Genomic DNA, 18,665 nt, shown 5'->3' with positions numbered 1-18,665 from the left:
CTTCAACTTCCAAAACTTTTAATTCAATAAAACTTTTTATAAGCTACTTGCTTTGGGTATTTTGTGACAGTAACACAAAACTAATACATGTCCCTTGTTGGTAGAATTTACTGTTAGTAAGCCCTCAATATCAAGAAGGCTTAGGAAATATGTCCAAAGGGGACAGAAAAAAGAAAACTCAAATAAGATAGAACATAAGCAATGAAAGCCCGCTGGATTGAAGATCTGGGGCACAACAGCCTTCCTGAGTTCCTGTTCTGAAATACAGACAACTCAGGGCTCAAGAGGTTCATTGGGAAGTTGCTCAAATGGTAGTGACAGGATATGGAGGAAGAGGAATGAGACTTGGAATGTTCTACTTGAGTTTTACTCATAGACATTAATCTACAAGGGAGAATTTTACACCAAAGGCATCCTGTTGGTACCCTGCTCCCACTACCAATACAGCAGCTGGGAAAGGAATGGCCACTCTGGGCTGGGGATCTAGGGCCAGCTCCAAGTGGAGATGGAGGAGGACTCTGAGTAGCTAGCCTGCAGGACAGGCACAGCCTTGAAGCATCTCTGTGACAACAAAGTGGCTGGGTTACAGCTTGGATTTCCCTCTTTGAACACTGTGATTGAGGCTTAATAAGGATCCATCTTTATGGGAGTTAATATTCATACCCTTGAGGGAAAAAAAGAACACATTCACTTGGTGTGATCTCACTTTCTTGTCTCCAAATTTCCTCTCCTCAAGAGTTACATACAATTCTTTTTAAATACTGGACTAACCTATGGCCAATTCTGAAGTCATGGTTTTCTTATCTCCTATGTCAGAGGAAGGCGGAACACACAGATTTGATTTTATTTTGCTTGCTTTGATATTTCTAGAACCACCCAATGGCTCCAGTTCAAATATTTAACATGATGAGTGGGCCCAAACTGGCAAATTCTACTTCCAAACTCAAAAATTCAAAAGAATGGAGAAGTCAGGAGGGAGAAAATTCAAGCTACACAAGGGTTTTGGTAGAAAGCTAGACTGTGTGGCGGGGCTGGAAACAGCAAAAGGCCCCAGGTACAAATCCCAACACCTATAAAAATAAAAAAATAAAGCAACTAAAAAATGTCTGGAATACCCACCCTATTTGAATATTAAAGATGATAAGATTATTGTAGATTTAAAGAAATTACATCACAGTCAGGCACCGGTGGCTAATACCTATAATCCTAGTTACTCAGGACACTGAGACTTGAGGATTACAGTTTGAAGCCAACCAGCCTTGACAGAAAAAATCTGGAGACTTATTTTCAATTAACTAGCAAAAAGCTACAAGTGGAGGTATGGCTCACATGGTAGAGCACCAGCCTTGAACAAAAAAGCTAAGGGACAGTGCCCAGGCCCTGAGTTCAAGCCCCAGAACCAGCATAAATAAAGAATAAATAAATAAAATGCTACTCAGTTTTCTGTGATGCCTAAGTGGTCACATCTAAAGTTTTTTGTTGTTGTTGTTGCTTGTTTTTATGGGGTTTTTTGTTTGTTTTTTGTCGGTTTTGGGGTTTGAACTCTGGGCCTGGGCACTGTCCCTGAGCTCTTCAGCTCAAGGCTAGCACTCTACCACTTGAGCCACAGAGCTGCTTCCGGTTTTGTGGTGCTTAACTGGTGACATTCCTGCCCAGGCTGGCTTTGAACTGAGATCCTAGCTTCCTGAGTAGCCAGGATTACAGGTGTGAGCCACTGGCACCCGGCATAACTAAACTTTTAAAAGCATCCTCTCTCAATAAACACTGTCCAGCAAGCCTTCAGGAAGGAAGCTCCCATCAAAGAGCAGGTCTCGGAGCCTGGCCCCACGGGTAAGCTGCTATGTGCCTGACAAAGCTCTTCAGCACCCAGGGTGAGGCGGTGTGGATGCACAGGGGGTCCCGAGGCCCCTCTGCCAGGCCAGGCGAGCCATACCACCTCTCACCACTGCTGTAAGGCATAAGAAACAAATCTCAAAGCTGTGTGACCCAAGCCCCCTTTCCCCATAGGAAGTCACGCGCAAGGGACATCCTGGAGGCAGAAGCCACACAGTGTCCCAGAGACACCTTCTTGGGCAAGGAACAGTACAGTAGGCATCTGGAAAATTCTCTCCAGTACCCAGCTCTGGCTGCCTTGGTCATATTTCTGTGGCATCTTGGGTGTGGAGCAGGCAGACCAACTGCTGAATATGTACTAGGGCTCTCAGCTGGGAGATGCGGGGAAGGGGGAGCACAAGAAACAGGGACCAGAGAAGGAGCCAAGTGGTGGGGACAGGAGGGGAGGAGCTGTTCACCTGGATAGGCAGGACTTTCCTAAGGACACCACCTACCTGTGTGACCCAGAGCCTGTCAAGGGGTGGCCGGAAGCCCCCAGGTTCCCCATCAGGAAGGGCTACATTCCTGTACAGGCACAGTGCCTGGGGGAGGGGGGTCCCCACCACCATTGGAAATGCACACATCAGACCCTCTGAATAAACAAGTCTGGGGTTGCAACACCCACTGGAGTATAAGAAACCGGTATGTACCCTAATACTATACTACTCTCAGGGTTCACCAGAGAGAGACTTATTGTCTGTTTCATATGCTAATTGAGTGGAATCCATGACGCTTTTCCTCTAAACAGAGCCTGCCTGGCACTTCCAGGGTTTTCATTCCACAGCATGGTTGTCAAGGAAGCTGAGAACGACCCTAGTCTGTTGAGTGGTCCTGTTTTCCAAGCTCACGGCCCAAACCCAGGCTTTCCACTGTCTGCAACACCTGTCTCCATCTGCAGTTTTCTTCCTTAAAACACTCCTGCCATGGCCAGGCACCAGAGGCTCATGCCTGTAAATCCTTAGTTGCTCAGGAGGCTGCGATCTGAAGATCAAGCATCAAAACCAGCCTGGGCAGGAAAGTCTATGAGATGCTAATCTCCAATTAACCACCAAAAAGCTGGAAGTGGTGCTGTGGCTCAAGTGATAGAGTGCCTGCCACGAATGAAAAAGCTGAAGGACAGTGCCCAGGCCCTAAGTTCAAGCCCCAGAGCTATCTAGTCCAAGACAGCGGCCATCAGCCCAGAGAGGAGAAGGAGAGCAAGGAAAGTCCACACGGGAGCTCTGGGCTAGAGTCCTTACCCCTGTCATGCACACACTGTCGTCACCAACACACACACACACACACACACACACACACACACACACACACACACACACACACACACACACGCACACACACGCACACACACACACACACACACACACACACACACACACACACACACACACACACACACACACACAGCCACCATTTCCTTCCTTATAAAATTCAAATGAGAAAATCTAGTGGGGATGGTGAGGGCTGTGGCAGAGGTGCAAAGCAGCATCTTAAACTCAGGGCTGGGCATCTTGAGCACCCCTTTCTTTCCTTCCTCATTCCCTCAGGTGGCCCACCAGGCCCCTGGGCGATGCTGACATGGGACGCACAATTGGCACAGGGTTGCCACCCGTTGCGGGGGACAAAGCGTGAGCCTATCTGGGTTGTACCCAGGAGAGCAGGAAGGCAGAAGAGCATGCACACCGGCCCCTGCCACCGAAGGCCAGATATGTCAGAAAGATGGTGGTACCTGGCCTGGCAAGACTCCTTTCCCAGCCAGAAGGGCTGGGAGACCGGGCTGCCTTCATCCTAGAGAGGGAGCCAGATGCAGCTGTCCTGCTCCTGCTTGCCCAGTCGTGGGGGTGGGTCTAATGTCAGGGCCATAATCCAGGGCCCATTCCCTGGCCAGCCCCTTCTGGTTGTGCCATTGCCTCCTCTGGAACCACCCCAAGCAAGAGAGAAATCTTTGGATGTCCTAACTCTGGATTTAGGGGATTGAAGGAGGGTGGCTGCCGGTCACCTGCTTTTCCAGGTCTAGAAGGGAGGGAGATGTCACTGGGGTGAGGAGATGGGGTCCAGAGGCCCTGCTTGCATTCACATTTGGCCTTGATCCCCCCAGAAATCCCAAGCACATGAAGCTGTGGAGCTGTGTCCTGGGCCTGTGTCACATATACAGTGGTAACCGCACACCCTGTGTACTGTGGGTGGCCCAACTCTGCCCACAGCGGCAGGATCTGGAGGCCGTGGGGCTTGCTGTCCTCTCCTGCAGTCCCCACAGCCCACATGGGGTGGAAGGTGCAGGGAATGTTGTGGACCATCTTCTGCTCCTCCCTCCACTGTGATGAAAGGCCTCTGTGTGCCCAGGTAAGTACTAAAGCAACTATCCAGGTCGAGGCTTTGCTATATGACTACCTTGGTGGATGTGACGAATGTTTACTCTGTGCACTTAAGCCCTGCATAGTTTAACTGCAGTGGAGGAGGCTGGTGGCAGAACCAGCCCTCCCCTGCCCTCCCCTTCCTTACTCCCCTTCCCTCCCCTTCCCTAGCTCTCCCGTGGGCTTCCTCTGGAAAGAAAGAGCAGCCCATCGTCAGCCAGTGGCCAGGAAGACCTGGGCTTATATAAATGAAGAACACCAGAACAGCTGAGAAACCAGGGTCCGACACCATTATAAGTTAACCAAAAGCTGAGCTCAGCAGCTCACACCTGTAATCCCAGCTACTACAGAAGCAGAGCTGGGAAGGATGACAGTATAAGGCTGCCCTGGGCAAAAAGTTTACAAGATTTCACCTCAGTTAGTAGCTAGGTACAGTGACATGCACCTCTCATCCCAGTACATGGGAGGCTGAGATGGGAAGGAATGAAATTCCAGGTCAGCCCAGGCAAAATGTTTGTGAGGCCTCAGCTCAACAGAAAGACCTGGGCCTGTGAAGGCTCACGCCTGCCATTTCACATGCAGTGGAAAACAAATAGGAGGACCAAGGTCTAGGCCATCCTAGTAGAACAATGGAGCCCTGTTTTAAAAAGAACCAGATACAAAAGGGCTGAAGGTACAGCTCAAGCAGTAGAGCTCTGAGTTCAAACCCCAACACCACCCAAAGAAAAAAAAAAGCTATTAACAAAAGCTATTTTGTGGATGTATATCCCCAAACAATTTGGAAGCCTGGATTCAAACAGATATTCCCAAACCCGTGTTCATAGCACCATCTTCCCAACTAGTTGTCTCGATCTGTTTTGCACTACTCTAACTGTACACCACAGCATGGGTCATTTATACAGAATATAAGTTTAACCAGGCCAGGAGCTAGTGTAGCATCAGCCTGGCCTGGGTGAGGGCCAGTGATGGGGTCACATGGAGAGACACAGAGGCTTAGTAGCTCAGGTCTCTTCCAGGTTTTGTTTTCTTTTGTCAGTTGTGGGGCGGGGCTTGAACTCAGGGCCTAGATGCTTTCCCTAAGCTCTTTTTGCTCAGGGCTAGTACTCTACCACTTTGAGCCCAGCATCATTTCCATCTGGTTTTCTAGTGGAGACAAAGAGTAAGGTCTCATGGAAAGCCAGGCGCCGGTGGCTCATGCCTGTAATCGTAGCTACTCAGGAGGTGGAGATCTGAGGATCGCGGTTCAAAGCCAGCCCAGGCAGGAAAATCCATGAAACTCTTATCTCCAATAAACTACCAAAAAACCAGAAGTGGTGCTGTAGCTCAAGTGGTAGAATGCTAGCCTTGAGCTGAAGAGCTGAGGGACAGCGCTCAGGCCCAGAGCTCAAGCCCCATGACTGACAAACAAAAAAAGAGTCTCATGGACTTTCCAGCCCAGGCTGGCTTTGAACTGTGATCCTCAGATCTCAGCCTCCTGAGTAGCTAGGATTACAAGTATGAGCCACCTGGTGCTGGCTCTTCCAGTTCTTATACCATGATGGTGGCTCCACCCATGTGGCTTCCTCATCTTCCAAAAAACATCCACAGATGAACTTGCGGGTTTAACTTCCAGCACCTGAATCATGAAGAACCAACGTTCAAACCCCAGCATCACCCAGAAGATAGAAGGAACCGAATGGTATGCACTGATGTCCCAGTACAACAAAGCATGATGCCTGAAATATTACTCACCCTTCAAAAGGAAGATAATACTGACATAGGCCACACCGTGAGTAAACCTTGAGGACTGTATGGCAGGAAATCAGCCAGCCACAACAAAAGACAACTACTGCTTGGGGTGTCTAAGTACCCACATTCGTGGGCAGGAAGTGGAATGGTGGTTGCCATGGCAGCACTTCCTGTCTGGCTCAGCTTTGCCTTTGCACAAAGCTAGAATACTGTAGGATAGTCCCTGGCTGACCCCTGCAGGTGTTTCCCTGGGAACAGGGACATGCTGGGGCTGTTTTCTGGTCATTGGTATCCCCAACCCCACTCACCATATTCATGACAGTGAGGATGAACCTCTGGGCGGCCTCCGGCCCATGATACTGCACCATGTTGGCATCTGCCACCACCAGCGTCTCCACCGTGTGCTCCTGTGTGAGTCTGATGGCGTTCCTCCGCTCCCGCCAGTCCCTCGACGGTAGCCTGTCCTTTCCCGGCTTCTTTTCTAGAAAATGATGGAGACGTTTGTGCGATCTTGGTGCTTTTCTCCAAACATTCTGCAGGAGGCCTTCCAGAAGCCTTCCCAAGAGAGCCAAGCTCTGACCCGAGCCAGCTAAGACTGGCACCCAGGGAAAGGACGCAGGAGGCCAGAAACGGGGCTCACACAGACTATACCTTCCAGAAGCACACAGCCAGGGGGCTGGAGAGAAGAAGCCCCCCCAGGGAAGAAAGGGGCTCCTCCCTTCCCCCACACAACTCCTCCCCTCCCCCAGAACAACTGGAACAGTACAGCCCCATCCCTGGGGAGGCTGACCAACCAGCACCCATGCTTAGAGTCACCGGTGAGGAAACATTCATTGGCACACAGAAAAGCAGGAATGGGAAAACACTGAAATACAAAAGGAGTACAAAGAAAATAACAGAATGATTTTTTTTAAAACATGGCACTCATCCAGGCTAAGTTGTGAATTTGTTCTTTCCTCCTCTTAGGGAGGGGGATTCAGAGTGTGTGTGTGTGTGTGTGTGTGTGTGTGTGTGTGTGTGTGTGTACATGCATGTATATATGTGTTCACATGTGTGCATATAATTCCCAATCATACCAGATCATAAAATTTTTACTGCTGTGAACTATTGAGGCCTAAATACTAATTAGAAAGTTTGCACGTCCCCTGACTCCAACAGTGAGCACAGATACTAACACTGCAGGAGCTGCACCACCCTGCCGCACCACCTACCACCCTGCTGCACGGCCCTGGTATCTGCCATAGGCACAGGTCCTGTGGACGAGGGGTGTGTAACTGCGTCTCTTAAAGCCACCTACTGTCATGCAAGGTAAATTAGAACTAATATAAGAATAAAGTTGCAAGGTGAACGCCAGTGGCTCACATCTATAAACCTAGCTGCTCAGAAGGCTGAGATCTGAGGAACACAGTTTGAAGCCAGCTGGGTCAGGAAAATCCACGTGACTTTTATATAAAATCAATCAGAAAAGGGAAGTGGCGCTGAGGCTCAAAGTGGTGGAGCACTATCCTTGAGTGAAAAAGAGCTCAGGGACAGTGCCCAGGCCCTGAGTTCAAGCCCCCAGACTAGGAAAGAAGAGGAGAGGGGAGGGGAAGGAAAGGGAGGGGGAGGGGAGGAGAGAGGGAGGGAGGGAGGAAGGGAGGAGAGAAGGGGAAAGAAAGAAGGAAGAGGGGGAAAGAAGGGAGGGAGGAAGGGGAAAGAGAGAGAAGAAAAGGAGTTGTTAGCAAAGGATCCATGGCTTACACCTGAAATCCTAGTGACTCAAGAGGCTGAGATATGGAGGATCATAGTTCAAAGCCAGCTAGGGCCAAAACCTGTAAGACCAAAATACCCAATAAAAAGCAGGGCTGGAGGTGTGGCCCAAGGGGGTATTACTGAGCAAGCAAGGCTGAGTCCAAGACCCTGAGTTTAAAACCCAGTACTGGCAAAAGAAAGGAAGCAAAGGAAGTGAAGAAAGGAAGCAAAGAGGGAAGGGGAAGGAGGAAAAACAGAATGAAGGCAAAGCAGAAAAGGAGAGGAAGGAAGAAAAGGAAGGAAAGAGGGAGGGAAGGAAGAGGGGAGGAGGAAGAAAGAAGGAAGAAAGGGAAAGAGTAAGGAAAGGAGGGAGGGAAGGGAGAGGGGAAGGGAGGGAGTGAGGGGGCAGACAGGTCCATAATGCGTGGAGAATGTCTATATCTTGCTGGGAATCTGGTTGTAAATCCCAACACTGGAGGATGGGCATTTAGCTGTCAGATGATTACATTCAGGGGCAGATATTAAACATGATGGTACACAAAGTCTGCTGCTTAAACCACAAAGCTTGGGTGGCTTTCTGCACAGGTAAGAAATAGGAAAGCCACATGCTTCTCCTCGGGCTGGAAAGCTGAGTGTGGGTCGCTCTCCCTGTGAAAGGTGCCAGCTGCTGCCACCTGGGACTTCCTGGCCCCTCCAGGCGCTCCCCATTGGCCACACCAAGCCCAGCCAGGGCACCGCAGCCCCTGCCCAGTGTGCCTGGTTACCAGTTACCTGCCTGCTTCAACTCAGAAGCCACAGGTGTCATGGAACTCCCACCAGAGGTTGGGCCAGAGACACACCCGCCTGGACCCCATCTTGGGGGTCGTGGAGCTGTCACTTCATGGAAAGATCTCCATCCCCCACACTGCTGCTTCTCTGTCCCCACTTCTTAGACATCAGCTGATCTGCAGTCACTATCCAACAGACACGGGCAAACAGGGTGTCTGTGACAGAAATATGCATCAATGTGGCCATAGTTTTCTGGGTTTGTTTGGGTTTTATTTATTTATTTTTGTGGTACTGGAGTTTGAACTCAGGACCTTGGGCTTGCTAGGCAGGTGTTCTACCACTTGAACCACACTCCCACACCCTTAATCTTTTCTTTCAGGCTAGAGCTTGTTAATCTTTTTTTTTCAGGTTGGAGTCTTGCATATTTGTCTACTAACCTGGGACCACAACTCTCCTATCTATGCCTCCCGCGCAGATGGGATTACAGGCATGCATCTTCTCAGTCGGCTTGTTTGGTGGAATGGGAGTTTTGCTAACAGTTTGCCTTGTCTGGTCTTGAACTGTGACCCTCCTGATCTCTACTGGGATTGCAAGTATAAGCCACTGTACCCAGCTTGCTCCAGATTTCTTGACGACTTACCCCCCTGCCACACCCAGGAAGGCAGACAGTGTCTGACGGGGTTGGAGGACGGGATTTGAGGCAAGCAGTGGGCTAGTTGTGGGTATCCGGGTCCGGGTCTCAAGTATGCACATGATACACTCACACACGGTGCGTCCCAGTGAAAACTATCAGGCTCCAAGAAACAGTCTACGGATACTTCCAGTATTAGAGAACCAGTACCTAGAAAACCCACCTTCCTGATGGAAAATGGGGGCCCCAGCATGCAGCAGCATTCCCAGGCAGGTGACACTTTTGGTATTTGCATAAATCCAACATCTTTAAAAAAATAATGGTCTTTCCTTTTTTGGGGGAGAGATTTGAGGTGTTTCTTTCTTTTTTTTTTTTTTCAAAAAGGGAAAAGGTAAGTTTTACCCTCCAAGTTTGAATTCCTTAAATAACTTCCCCAAGGCCAACTCATTTTTATAAAGACCATAGTTTGGGGTTTGTTTTTTTTTCCATGCAGATTCCTTAAAAAGAAAAGGTGGAAAAGAAGGTTTACTTTTTCTGTGTGTCCTAGGATAGAACAGAGCCGGTCCCCAGGGACCTTTCCACCTGAGGTCAGATTCCATGGGACACTATATAGCCCAGGACCACTACCTATGGGATAACTTGTATTTGTTCAGCAAGCAAATAGTTCCTGAGGACCCACGTATGCTGGGCATGGCCACTCTAGTGATATCGCCATGGAGCAGACAACAACCAAATGAGATGAATTAGTGAAAATTTATAGGAATGCCCAGGCCTAGCAAGAAAGAATAGACAACTGAGAGAGAGAAAGGGAAGGGGTGACATTGTCCAGAAAGAAATGTACTCTTTATGTGACATATAACTGTAACCACTTTGTATATTTATTAATTTATAATAAAAAGTAAATATAAATAAATGAATAAATAAATAAATAGAGTAGACAGTGCTGGGAGAGAGAGAGGGGACTCAATTTACAAGTTATATATGGGGTGAACTAATCAGCTTTGTACAGCTGCATTGCAATGCCTGAGAGGGCTGACGTTCTAGAGAGAAAAGGTTCCTTTAGCTCTCAGTACGAAGGCTAGTGCCTTCATCAGCTCTGTTCTATGAGAGTGGAACATGGTGGCATTATGAATCAGTCACATCTCCAACCTGAGCAGAGAAAGGAGGAGGCCGGTCTGGGGGCCCAGAATCCCTTTTCAGGACATGCCCCTATGGCCTAAAGACCTCCCACTAGGCCCCACCGCCAAAAGTTCCAACACCCCCCTACACTCCAACAGCACCACCCTATGGACCAAACCTCCAAGTCACTTAGGTGCAACAACCAAGTGCTATCCATACCCAGGCCAGAGGGTTCAAGAGGCTTCCCAAGGAAAGGTCAACATGAAAGAGTTAACCAGTGGGGCCAGGCATGGTGACACACTCCTGTAATCCCAACAGTTGGGAGGCAGAGGCAGGAGGATTGTGAGTTTGAGACTGGACAAGACTACAAGTAAGTTCAAGGCTGGCCTAGACTACAAAGCAAGATCCTCAACACAAACTAACCAATAACAACAACAAAAAAAGGAGTTAACCAGTGTATGGGAGAGACACATTGGGTGTAGTGGGAACAGCACAGACATAGGCCTCAGGGAGGGCAGGGACACCAGGGAATATTCTAGAATTGGCAGGGAGTCAAGAGTGGTGTAGTGGCAGCCACTAGGGAGGCCTAAGCAGGAGAGGCAGAGAACCAGGAAGTGTGGTGAGGATGGTGAGGGGGTCTTCTTCTTTATTCTAGGGGCAGAGGGAGGCCACCCAGGGCCCAGGTGCTGATTGTGTTGCTCTGGCTGCTGTGGACTGGCCTGGGCAGGGACAAGGAAGGACAATGCAGGTGGAAAGAAGAGAATGGGTTCTGGAAGAACTTGACAGGGAGACTAAAAACACCAGGGCTGTTTAAGCGAGCAGGGGAGGGCCATGAGGGTGGTTCTTGGTGAGGGGGCCCTGGCTTTCCTGACACATGGGAACACCGGCTGCTGAGTGACAGGCACAGGCCAGGGGTGAAGAGGAGCATTGTGGGACTGACTTAGGTATGCTTCAGGTGTTTTGAAGCACCCAAGGGAAGATAGGCCAGCCATGTGGGCTGGGAAGAGGGGAGGAGAGGAGAGGAGGGCGGGGCGGGGAGGGCAGGGGAGGGCCCTCATCCAAAGAGATGAGCAGAGCATAAGGCACCAGGCAAAATGATGTCAAGGGGGATGGCTTGCACAGACTGAGCCCTGGAGTCTAAGGAAGGATGGGGGCGAGGGCCAGATCGATGATGGGGGTCAAGCTCACATCTGAGAGGTGACAAAATAGGGCAACCATGGAGACTTCTGGGGAGGAGGCCCGGGGAAGCTGCTGGAAGGAGGCACGGGAGATGGTGGGGTTGGAGAGGGACACACAAGTGTAGAAGGGGACTGCCAGCCTCACCGGGCTCCTGCTGCTCTCCCCTCTTAGTGACATTTGCAGATGCCACTGGAGTTCCACAAGTGACCAGGAAGGAAGGGCAAGGCTGCCTCACCTACCTCCCGCCTGCTGAGGAAAGACCAGTTATTCACTCTTGAACTCTATACAAGCCCTGGGCTGGGTGCTGTCCCAGGGGAGGGAGGAAAACCAAGCAAACTCTGGGTCCTCTATCAACACCCTAGACTGGGCAAGTATATTGGGAATACATGGCCAACAGATGACACAGACGCCAGGGTCAGATGGAGGGAAGGGACAAGAGGGGGAACAGGAAAGAGTAAAGCCACACCACCACAGAAAAGAAATAAGGAAATCCAGTGCTGGAGGCTCACACCTGTCATCCGAGCTACTTAGAAGGTTGAGATTGGATGGATCAAGATTTGAAGCCAGACTAAGAAGAAAAGTCTGTGAGGCTCCATATCCAATTAACCAGCAAAAAGCAGGACTGGAGGCATAATCCAAATGGTAGAGCACCAGCTATGCGCAAAAGAAGCAAGACCACACAGTTCTGAGATCAAGGCACCAAAAAGGAGAGGGGGATGAGAATGGAATCTGCAAATGAGTCTTACTGAGGAAGAGACACTGAGACTGTTTCAATAGAAGGATTCGACCTGGCCCACACTGGGACCATGAAGAGTGTCCTCTTGGTCTCCCTCCTGGGTTTAAGATGGCCATCTTCTCTCCCTGGGCCTTCACAGGCCCTATATATGTCTGAGTTCAAATCTTCCCTCATGAACATGTCAATCAAGGAGATTAAGGCCTTTCCTCATGGTATCCATTCAACAATTCTAGAACACTCCTAACTGAAAGACAGGCATATTCTTAAGTACTGGGTGTTAAGGCTTTGATGTATACATTTGGTGGAAGAGGGGGCACAATTGAGGCAAAACAACTGAGGCAAAAACATATTCTTCCCAGCCTAAAGGAAGAAGGACCCGGATCCCTGGCTGCCCGAGTTACGGAAGGGACAAGGATCTCAGCGCACCATGCAGAGGCTTGGGATATATTCAGAAATGCAAAACAAAATAAAACAAAACCACCACTGCTTAGAATTATCAAGCACACTCAGCACCAATTTTTGTTTGTTTTTATGCCAGTCCTGAAGTTTGAACTCAGGACCTGGGTGCTGGCCATTAGCGTTTTTTTACTCAAGGCTAGCAATCTTACCACCTGAGCCACAGCTCTACTTCCAGTTTTTTTTGTGGGTAATTGGAGAGTCTCTCAGGCTTTCCTGCCCAGGCTGGCTTCAAACTAAAATCCTCAGATCTCAGCTTCCTGAATAGCTAGATTGACAGGTATGAGCCACTGTGCCTGGCATTACCACCATTTTAAACCCCCATCAGTGGCTAGAAGGTGAACCTTGGCTACCAGAGCCTGACAGCTTTATCTTCTAAATTGATGGGGCCGGGGGGGAGAACATTCCACAAATACACAGCTCGGGGGGGAAAATTAATGAATGTGTTCAAGTTTCAACTGGAACAAGACAGGACAAACAAAAGCCTGTAAAGAAATCTGTGTTCGCTGCACCTGGAATCCCCCATCAGGATCCTGGGTATTGTGGCTTTTAACAGATCTCTTTCATCTCTGACAAGTCAGAAAAAAAAGCCTGCAGACAGCTCAGAAATTCAATTCCCCCACCATCAAGAGGGGCCCAGAACATTCTATAGCGCCAACAACCCAGACTTCCATCGCTTTAACACAAAAGTACACTGCCACTGCCAGTCTTCTAGTTCTTCCCCAGCCCCCTAGGCATCGTGCAAACCTGTGGTTCTGGGCCCTCTCTCCTTTCTCCCCAAGCTGCCAGGTTTGGGGGGGGAAACAAAGATGGGAAACACTTCTTACCTCTGCACATCCCACCCAAGGCACGAGGTGTCAGACATTGTTGAATGAATAACTGAATGAGAGGATGAAATAAATCAACAAAGGAAAGAAGGAAACAATCCTTTAGTACTCTTTAGAGGCCAGGGAATGAACATGCCTGTGGACCTGCAGACCACTGGAACATCAGGGATTCTTCCAGCACCCATAAGATTCCCTGGCAGGTCACCATCAGACATCTCCCACCCCCTTAAAGGACTCTGAATAAGACCTTTCCAGAAAGCTCTTCACTAGAAAAAGTAATCCCATTTACAAAGCTGGGCACTGGTGGCTCATGCTTTAAATCCTAGCTACTCGGGAAGCTGAGATCTGAGGATCATGGTTCAAAGCCAGACCAAGCAGGAAAGTCTCAGAGAATCTTACCTCCAATGAACCACCAGAAAACTGGAAGTAATGCTGTGGCTCAGAGTGGTAGAGCATTGGCCTTGAGCAAAAAAGCTCAGGGACCATGTCCAGACCCTGATTTCAAGCCCTAGGACTGACAGGGGGAAAAAAAGAAGAAGAAAGTAATGATTGTGTGGTTAAGTACAGGCACCAGGGACATAGAGGCTGTAGCTACCAGTCTACTTCCTCTCAAGGAAACAAAACACTTGAGGTTGGGTATGTTATAAAGGAAAACAGTTTATGTCATAGCTATAGAGGTTTAAGGGCATAACATAGCTTTCATGTGACTCTCTTGGTGGATAGCATCTCGATGGTAGAAGCCGAGGAGCAAAGATAAGGTAGCAGGGAGAGACAAGACGCCAGAATGAAACTAGAGTCTCACAAGAATGACATCTCCCTCTACAGGACACATTCCCCCAGTAACCTAACCTCATATCTGCCCCTTTAAGGACCATTGTCTGCCAACGCTGACATGCTAAATAACATAGGTGGACATGAAGCCATGGGGGATAAACCATACCCAAACCATAGCAGGCTGCCTAAGAATTCAGCCCAAAGGGAAACAGAGGTACAAGTGGGCAAGAGTCCCAGCCACAGCGCTTAGCTCTAAAGCCTGTGTCCAGTCACGACAAAGCTCACCTGATCGGCCTCTCCCACAAGACTGTTTTTACTTTCTGGTCTTAGCTTGAGGCTGGAGAGGGAGAGGGCCCTGAGCAGCGCCCCTGCCTTGCCTCCCGTGTTCCTTCGTGTTTATCCAGCTGGAGCTGGCCCTCACAGACTTACACATGGGAACAGCTGGGCACTTCAGGCCAGATCCTGGCAAGGAACCAGGTGTGCGCTGATGTCTCCCTCCCAGGATCCTCTCACACACACACAGCTGTCCCCCAGGTTACACAGGGACTCTTGCACACACACACACACACACACACACACACACACACACACACACAAATGCCCTTGTTACTCAACCACCACCCAAATTAGACCAACAGCTGTCATTTTTCTGGGGAAAAAAAACACAACAATAAACCAAGAAGTACATTCTGAGCAGCTGGTGCACATCCTGCCAGTGACTCCTCTCCTCGATGGAAGGGTTCATTCCAGATTCCTTCCAAGGCCTAACTTACTTCATCAACTTCATTTCAAGCCTGATTTGCTTGACAAAAATCCCACCTTATAAACAACTGTTCGATGACATCGATGAGCGACCACACCTCATGTACACAGACAACTCACACACGCCCAGCACGAGGCCCTGCGATATAGCCTTGGCCAAAGTTGTTAGAAAATACCTTACATAGCAGCTGTAAATGATGCACAGGGGGTTTGTAACACAAGAGGCTGGAGGTTGACCACCCCAAACTGCATGAGGGACAGTGGAAGGCCAGTTTTAAATCTGAGGCCCCTACCAGGTGCCAATGGCTCACATCTGTAATCCTAGCTACTCAGGAGACTTAGATCTGAGGATCACGGTTCAAAGCCAGCCCCAGCAGGAAAGTCCGTGAGACTCTTACCTCCAATAAACCACTTACAAAATTGGAAGCGGGGCTGTGGCTCAAGTGGTAGAGCACTAGCTTTGTGCTCAAGAGCTGAGGGACAGCACCCAGACCCAGAGTTCAAGCCCCACAACCGACAAAATCAATCAATCAATCTGAGGCCCCTGACATGAATCAAGACAGGTGAGTTGGCAGACAGCTAAGAAATCAAGTATCTGTGACACACATGGGCAGTAATTCAGTGAGAGCTGTGTTCCTTCTGAACTGTGTGCCATTTCTGGCTCTTTTTGCTTTTGCTAACTGGCCTGCCTTTTTAGGCAGCCAGTATTGCAATAAGATTCTAGATAACTGTTCTTTAATATTACTGAAACTAGAAGATCTTCAACAACTCTACCCCGTCGGCTCTGGAATCATGAAAAATAAAAAAGTGGTGGGATGGGAAAGCAGAATTCTGGGCTTTGTCATCCAACTTTGCTCTGGCTTCTTCTCCCACCTACTTTGTCCCCAACACAATCTAGCGTGGACTCACTCGGGGAGGCCAGCACTGGGGACCTGTCTCATTCACCTGGCACACCTTGGAGCCAGGTGATGTGTTGGTTAGATTTAAGGTATGGAAGCTGTATTGCATTGGTGGCCTCCAGTCCCTGGTCTTAGTCTTTCCTTTTCACCACATCCCCCAAATTCAATAATCATTTAGCACTGATTATACACAGGGCAATCTGCTGGCAGGGACAGGGCTGACTGAGGCACTGCAGATATCCTGTTTTTTTTGGGGGGGGGTTTTGTTTGTTTGTAGCAAGGCTAGAAGCCACAGGCCTTCTGCTGCTGCTCCCCAAGGGTCCTCCACCACTGACCATGACAGCGGTCAGCCCTGAGTTTGAGTCTCCCCAGTAATCTCACAGGAAGTGATGGTCTGGAGTCGACCTATCAATGAGTTTGGACTGCGCTGGGCCTCAGGCTCAGGCCTGCCTGAGGCCACGCTCTCCTCACTCCCTGACAGAGTCACAGAGATGGTCACGGAGCCATCTCTGTCTCCCAAACACCCCAGTCCCCTCTCTACCTGGCTCTGTGAGGTGTCTCAGGCTGGCAAGGAGCCTGGTATGAGGGCGAAGTCTAAAGGAGGACATGGCACGGGCCATCCCTTCACACCTGAGCTGCATGGGGAACACGAGTATTCATGCCCAGGGAGCACTTCCCCACAGCTCCTCCTCCCACAGCCTCCAGAGCCCTCAATCCCTGTCCGGCCTGCCTGGGGTTGTGTGTGACTCTGTCTGGTTCTGACAGCTGCCTACCATGTTGGGGGTGGAGGTGTACACCACTACCCGCCTTCACCTGTACACAGAGAGGAATCCTGAGACAGACACGGGGAGGTGTCTGTCACGGAGGGGAAAATGAGTGCCCTCTGGAGCTGGCCACCTGCCAGCCAGGGCCAACACTGGGGCTCACTGGGGCTCATGGCACAGCTCCAAGCTGCCACATCCTCCTCCGTGGCTGGAAGACCCATGGTTGTTGTAAGAAGGCAGTTTCCAACCCAGAGGCCGGCCAGCAGGCCCCTGACAGAGGCTGAGTCTCAGGTTCAGTGCACTTGGGAGTACCCAGCCCCAACATGCTGATGGATGGGCCCCGTGTGACTCAGCTAACACCTGGGGACAGAGCAGGTGGGAAACCCTCTCCAATCCTGGAGCACAGTGTCCCCCCCCCCCACCCACCCACCGCCACCTCCAGCCCTGGGAAGAGACAGGGCTGAAGGGGATCGAAAACGAAAAATCAACAGCCAGCCTCGGGCAGTGGTGGGTAAGTTTATTCTCTGGGAATATAAGCTGTGTTTTCTATAAATATTGACATAAAGAATGGCTCGTTCCCTTTGTGGGATTCCCACAGGCCAAGCAGGAACACTCTGAGAGACCCACCAGACCCCAGATTGTAAGCTCTGGCTCTAAACAATGGCTCTTTCCTTAGAGAGAGGAAAGGTCCCAAATCCCCAGAAAGCATCCCCATGTATCTAAGCACAGACAGGGCTGGCAGTGCCTCCTCCATGGCAGGCAGAGACCATGTCCCTTCACAGCTGGTCCCCGCTTCTAGCCACACCACCCCTGGAGCCGACCACCAAAGATGCTGCCAGTTTCTGCCTCACTGGGCGGGAACACTCTGGCTTTATTGAGCTTTTCTCCTCGGCTTCACTGTCCAGCTCTGTCCAAACCCCAGTGACAGGAAGTTTGATGTATGACTTGCTAATGGATTAAGAAAGGTATCCGGGCTCCTTCGGCCCAGGGGTAGTTTGTGCAACCCCATACCAGTTCCAGCAAGCAAATTCCCTGTCTGGTCGTGCACAAGAAATTGCCCGTTGCCTGGAAAGACGACGACGATGCAAAATGAACCCCCGCCACATTTGCAAGCTGGAAATCGCCCAGCAGCCGGTCCCGAGGAGACTTCGCTGGGCTTTTCCAGGAGAAATGAGTGTACTGAGAAGGCTAGACTGTATTGCAGGAGGAGGAAAATGCAAACTAAAGCCATTTCTTTAAAAAGAGCCGTTCTATTCGCCTGGCCGAGCCTGGGGTGGATTTTCTGGCCTGGGGCCTCTTGTTGGGAGGAAGGCCCGGCTCTAGCTCCTCTGCTCTGTCACACATTCCGTCCTGCTCCCTCCCATACTGATGATTCGAAAATCAGACACTTCTCAGAGAGCTGGCAAGGGCCTGCTCTCCACCCCCCAGCACCTCTTAGAAATACCAAGCCAAGCACCCCAGCCATGTGTTCACCCAGCTGTTGACTAGGGTGTTTCCTGGGGCCACAGGCCTCCTCAGCCTTTGAGGCTGGCCCAGCTGCCAGGAGCTTCCCTAAGCCACCTGGCTAGCCCCAGCCAGGGTTCATTTCAAATAATAAACTATGCATTCTTGATCCGTCTGCAGCTCAAGGCAGATTTTCCTATTTAAGCTGGAGGCCTCCTCTGCTTTGAGTTACTGCAGTGGGATGGCTGTATGTTGCATAAGAGTCCAAGGGAGGACTTAGGAGGGCGGGAGGAGGGAGAGGGAGAGAAACGACACTGCTTCTGGTCCAGTTCCTGTTGGCGGAACTGTATGTGGGAAAAAGGTTTCAGACACACATGAAAAAAAAAAAAGTCGATTTTCTTTTCTCTTTCAGTGTTGGAGTTTGAGCATTTCTTTTCAATGTTCAAAAAAAGTTTAATGTGGTACTTCTGGATTCTCACAGAGGAAAATGTTCAACAGCAAAATGTGAAAAGGAAAACAAAATTAGCAAGGCACCAGTGGCTCACACCTATAAGTCTAGTTACTCAAGAGGCTGAGATCTGAGGATTAATAGTTCAAAGTCAACCCAGGCAGGAAAAGTAGTGAG

General features: G+C 49.9%; 1 protein-coding gene across 2 annotated transcripts in view; it reads right to left on the bottom strand.

The window, feature by feature from the left end:
- Adamts17 (ADAM metallopeptidase with thrombospondin type 1 motif 17) overlaps nucleotides 1-18,665 on the bottom strand; it is a 147,824-nt gene that overhangs the window by 112,864 nt on the left and 16,295 nt on the right. For both annotated transcript variants that reach the window (XM_070043144.1, XM_070043145.1), the window contains exon 4: nucleotides 6,260-6,432. In XM_070043144.1, coding sequence (XP_069899245.1) covers nucleotides 6,260-6,432 — 173 coding nt within the window. The remainder of the gene's footprint in view (nucleotides 1-6,259; nucleotides 6,433-18,665) is intronic.

This window comes from Dipodomys merriami, unplaced genomic scaffold (genome assembly GCF_024711535.1).
Source record: "Dipodomys merriami isolate MVZ:Mamm:240054 unplaced genomic scaffold, mDipMer1.0.p SCAF_33, whole genome shotgun sequence".
Classification (NCBI taxonomy): Eukaryota; Metazoa; Chordata; class Mammalia; order Rodentia; family Heteromyidae; genus Dipodomys; species Dipodomys merriami.
This window is presented reverse-complemented; position numbering and strand designations above follow the sequence as displayed.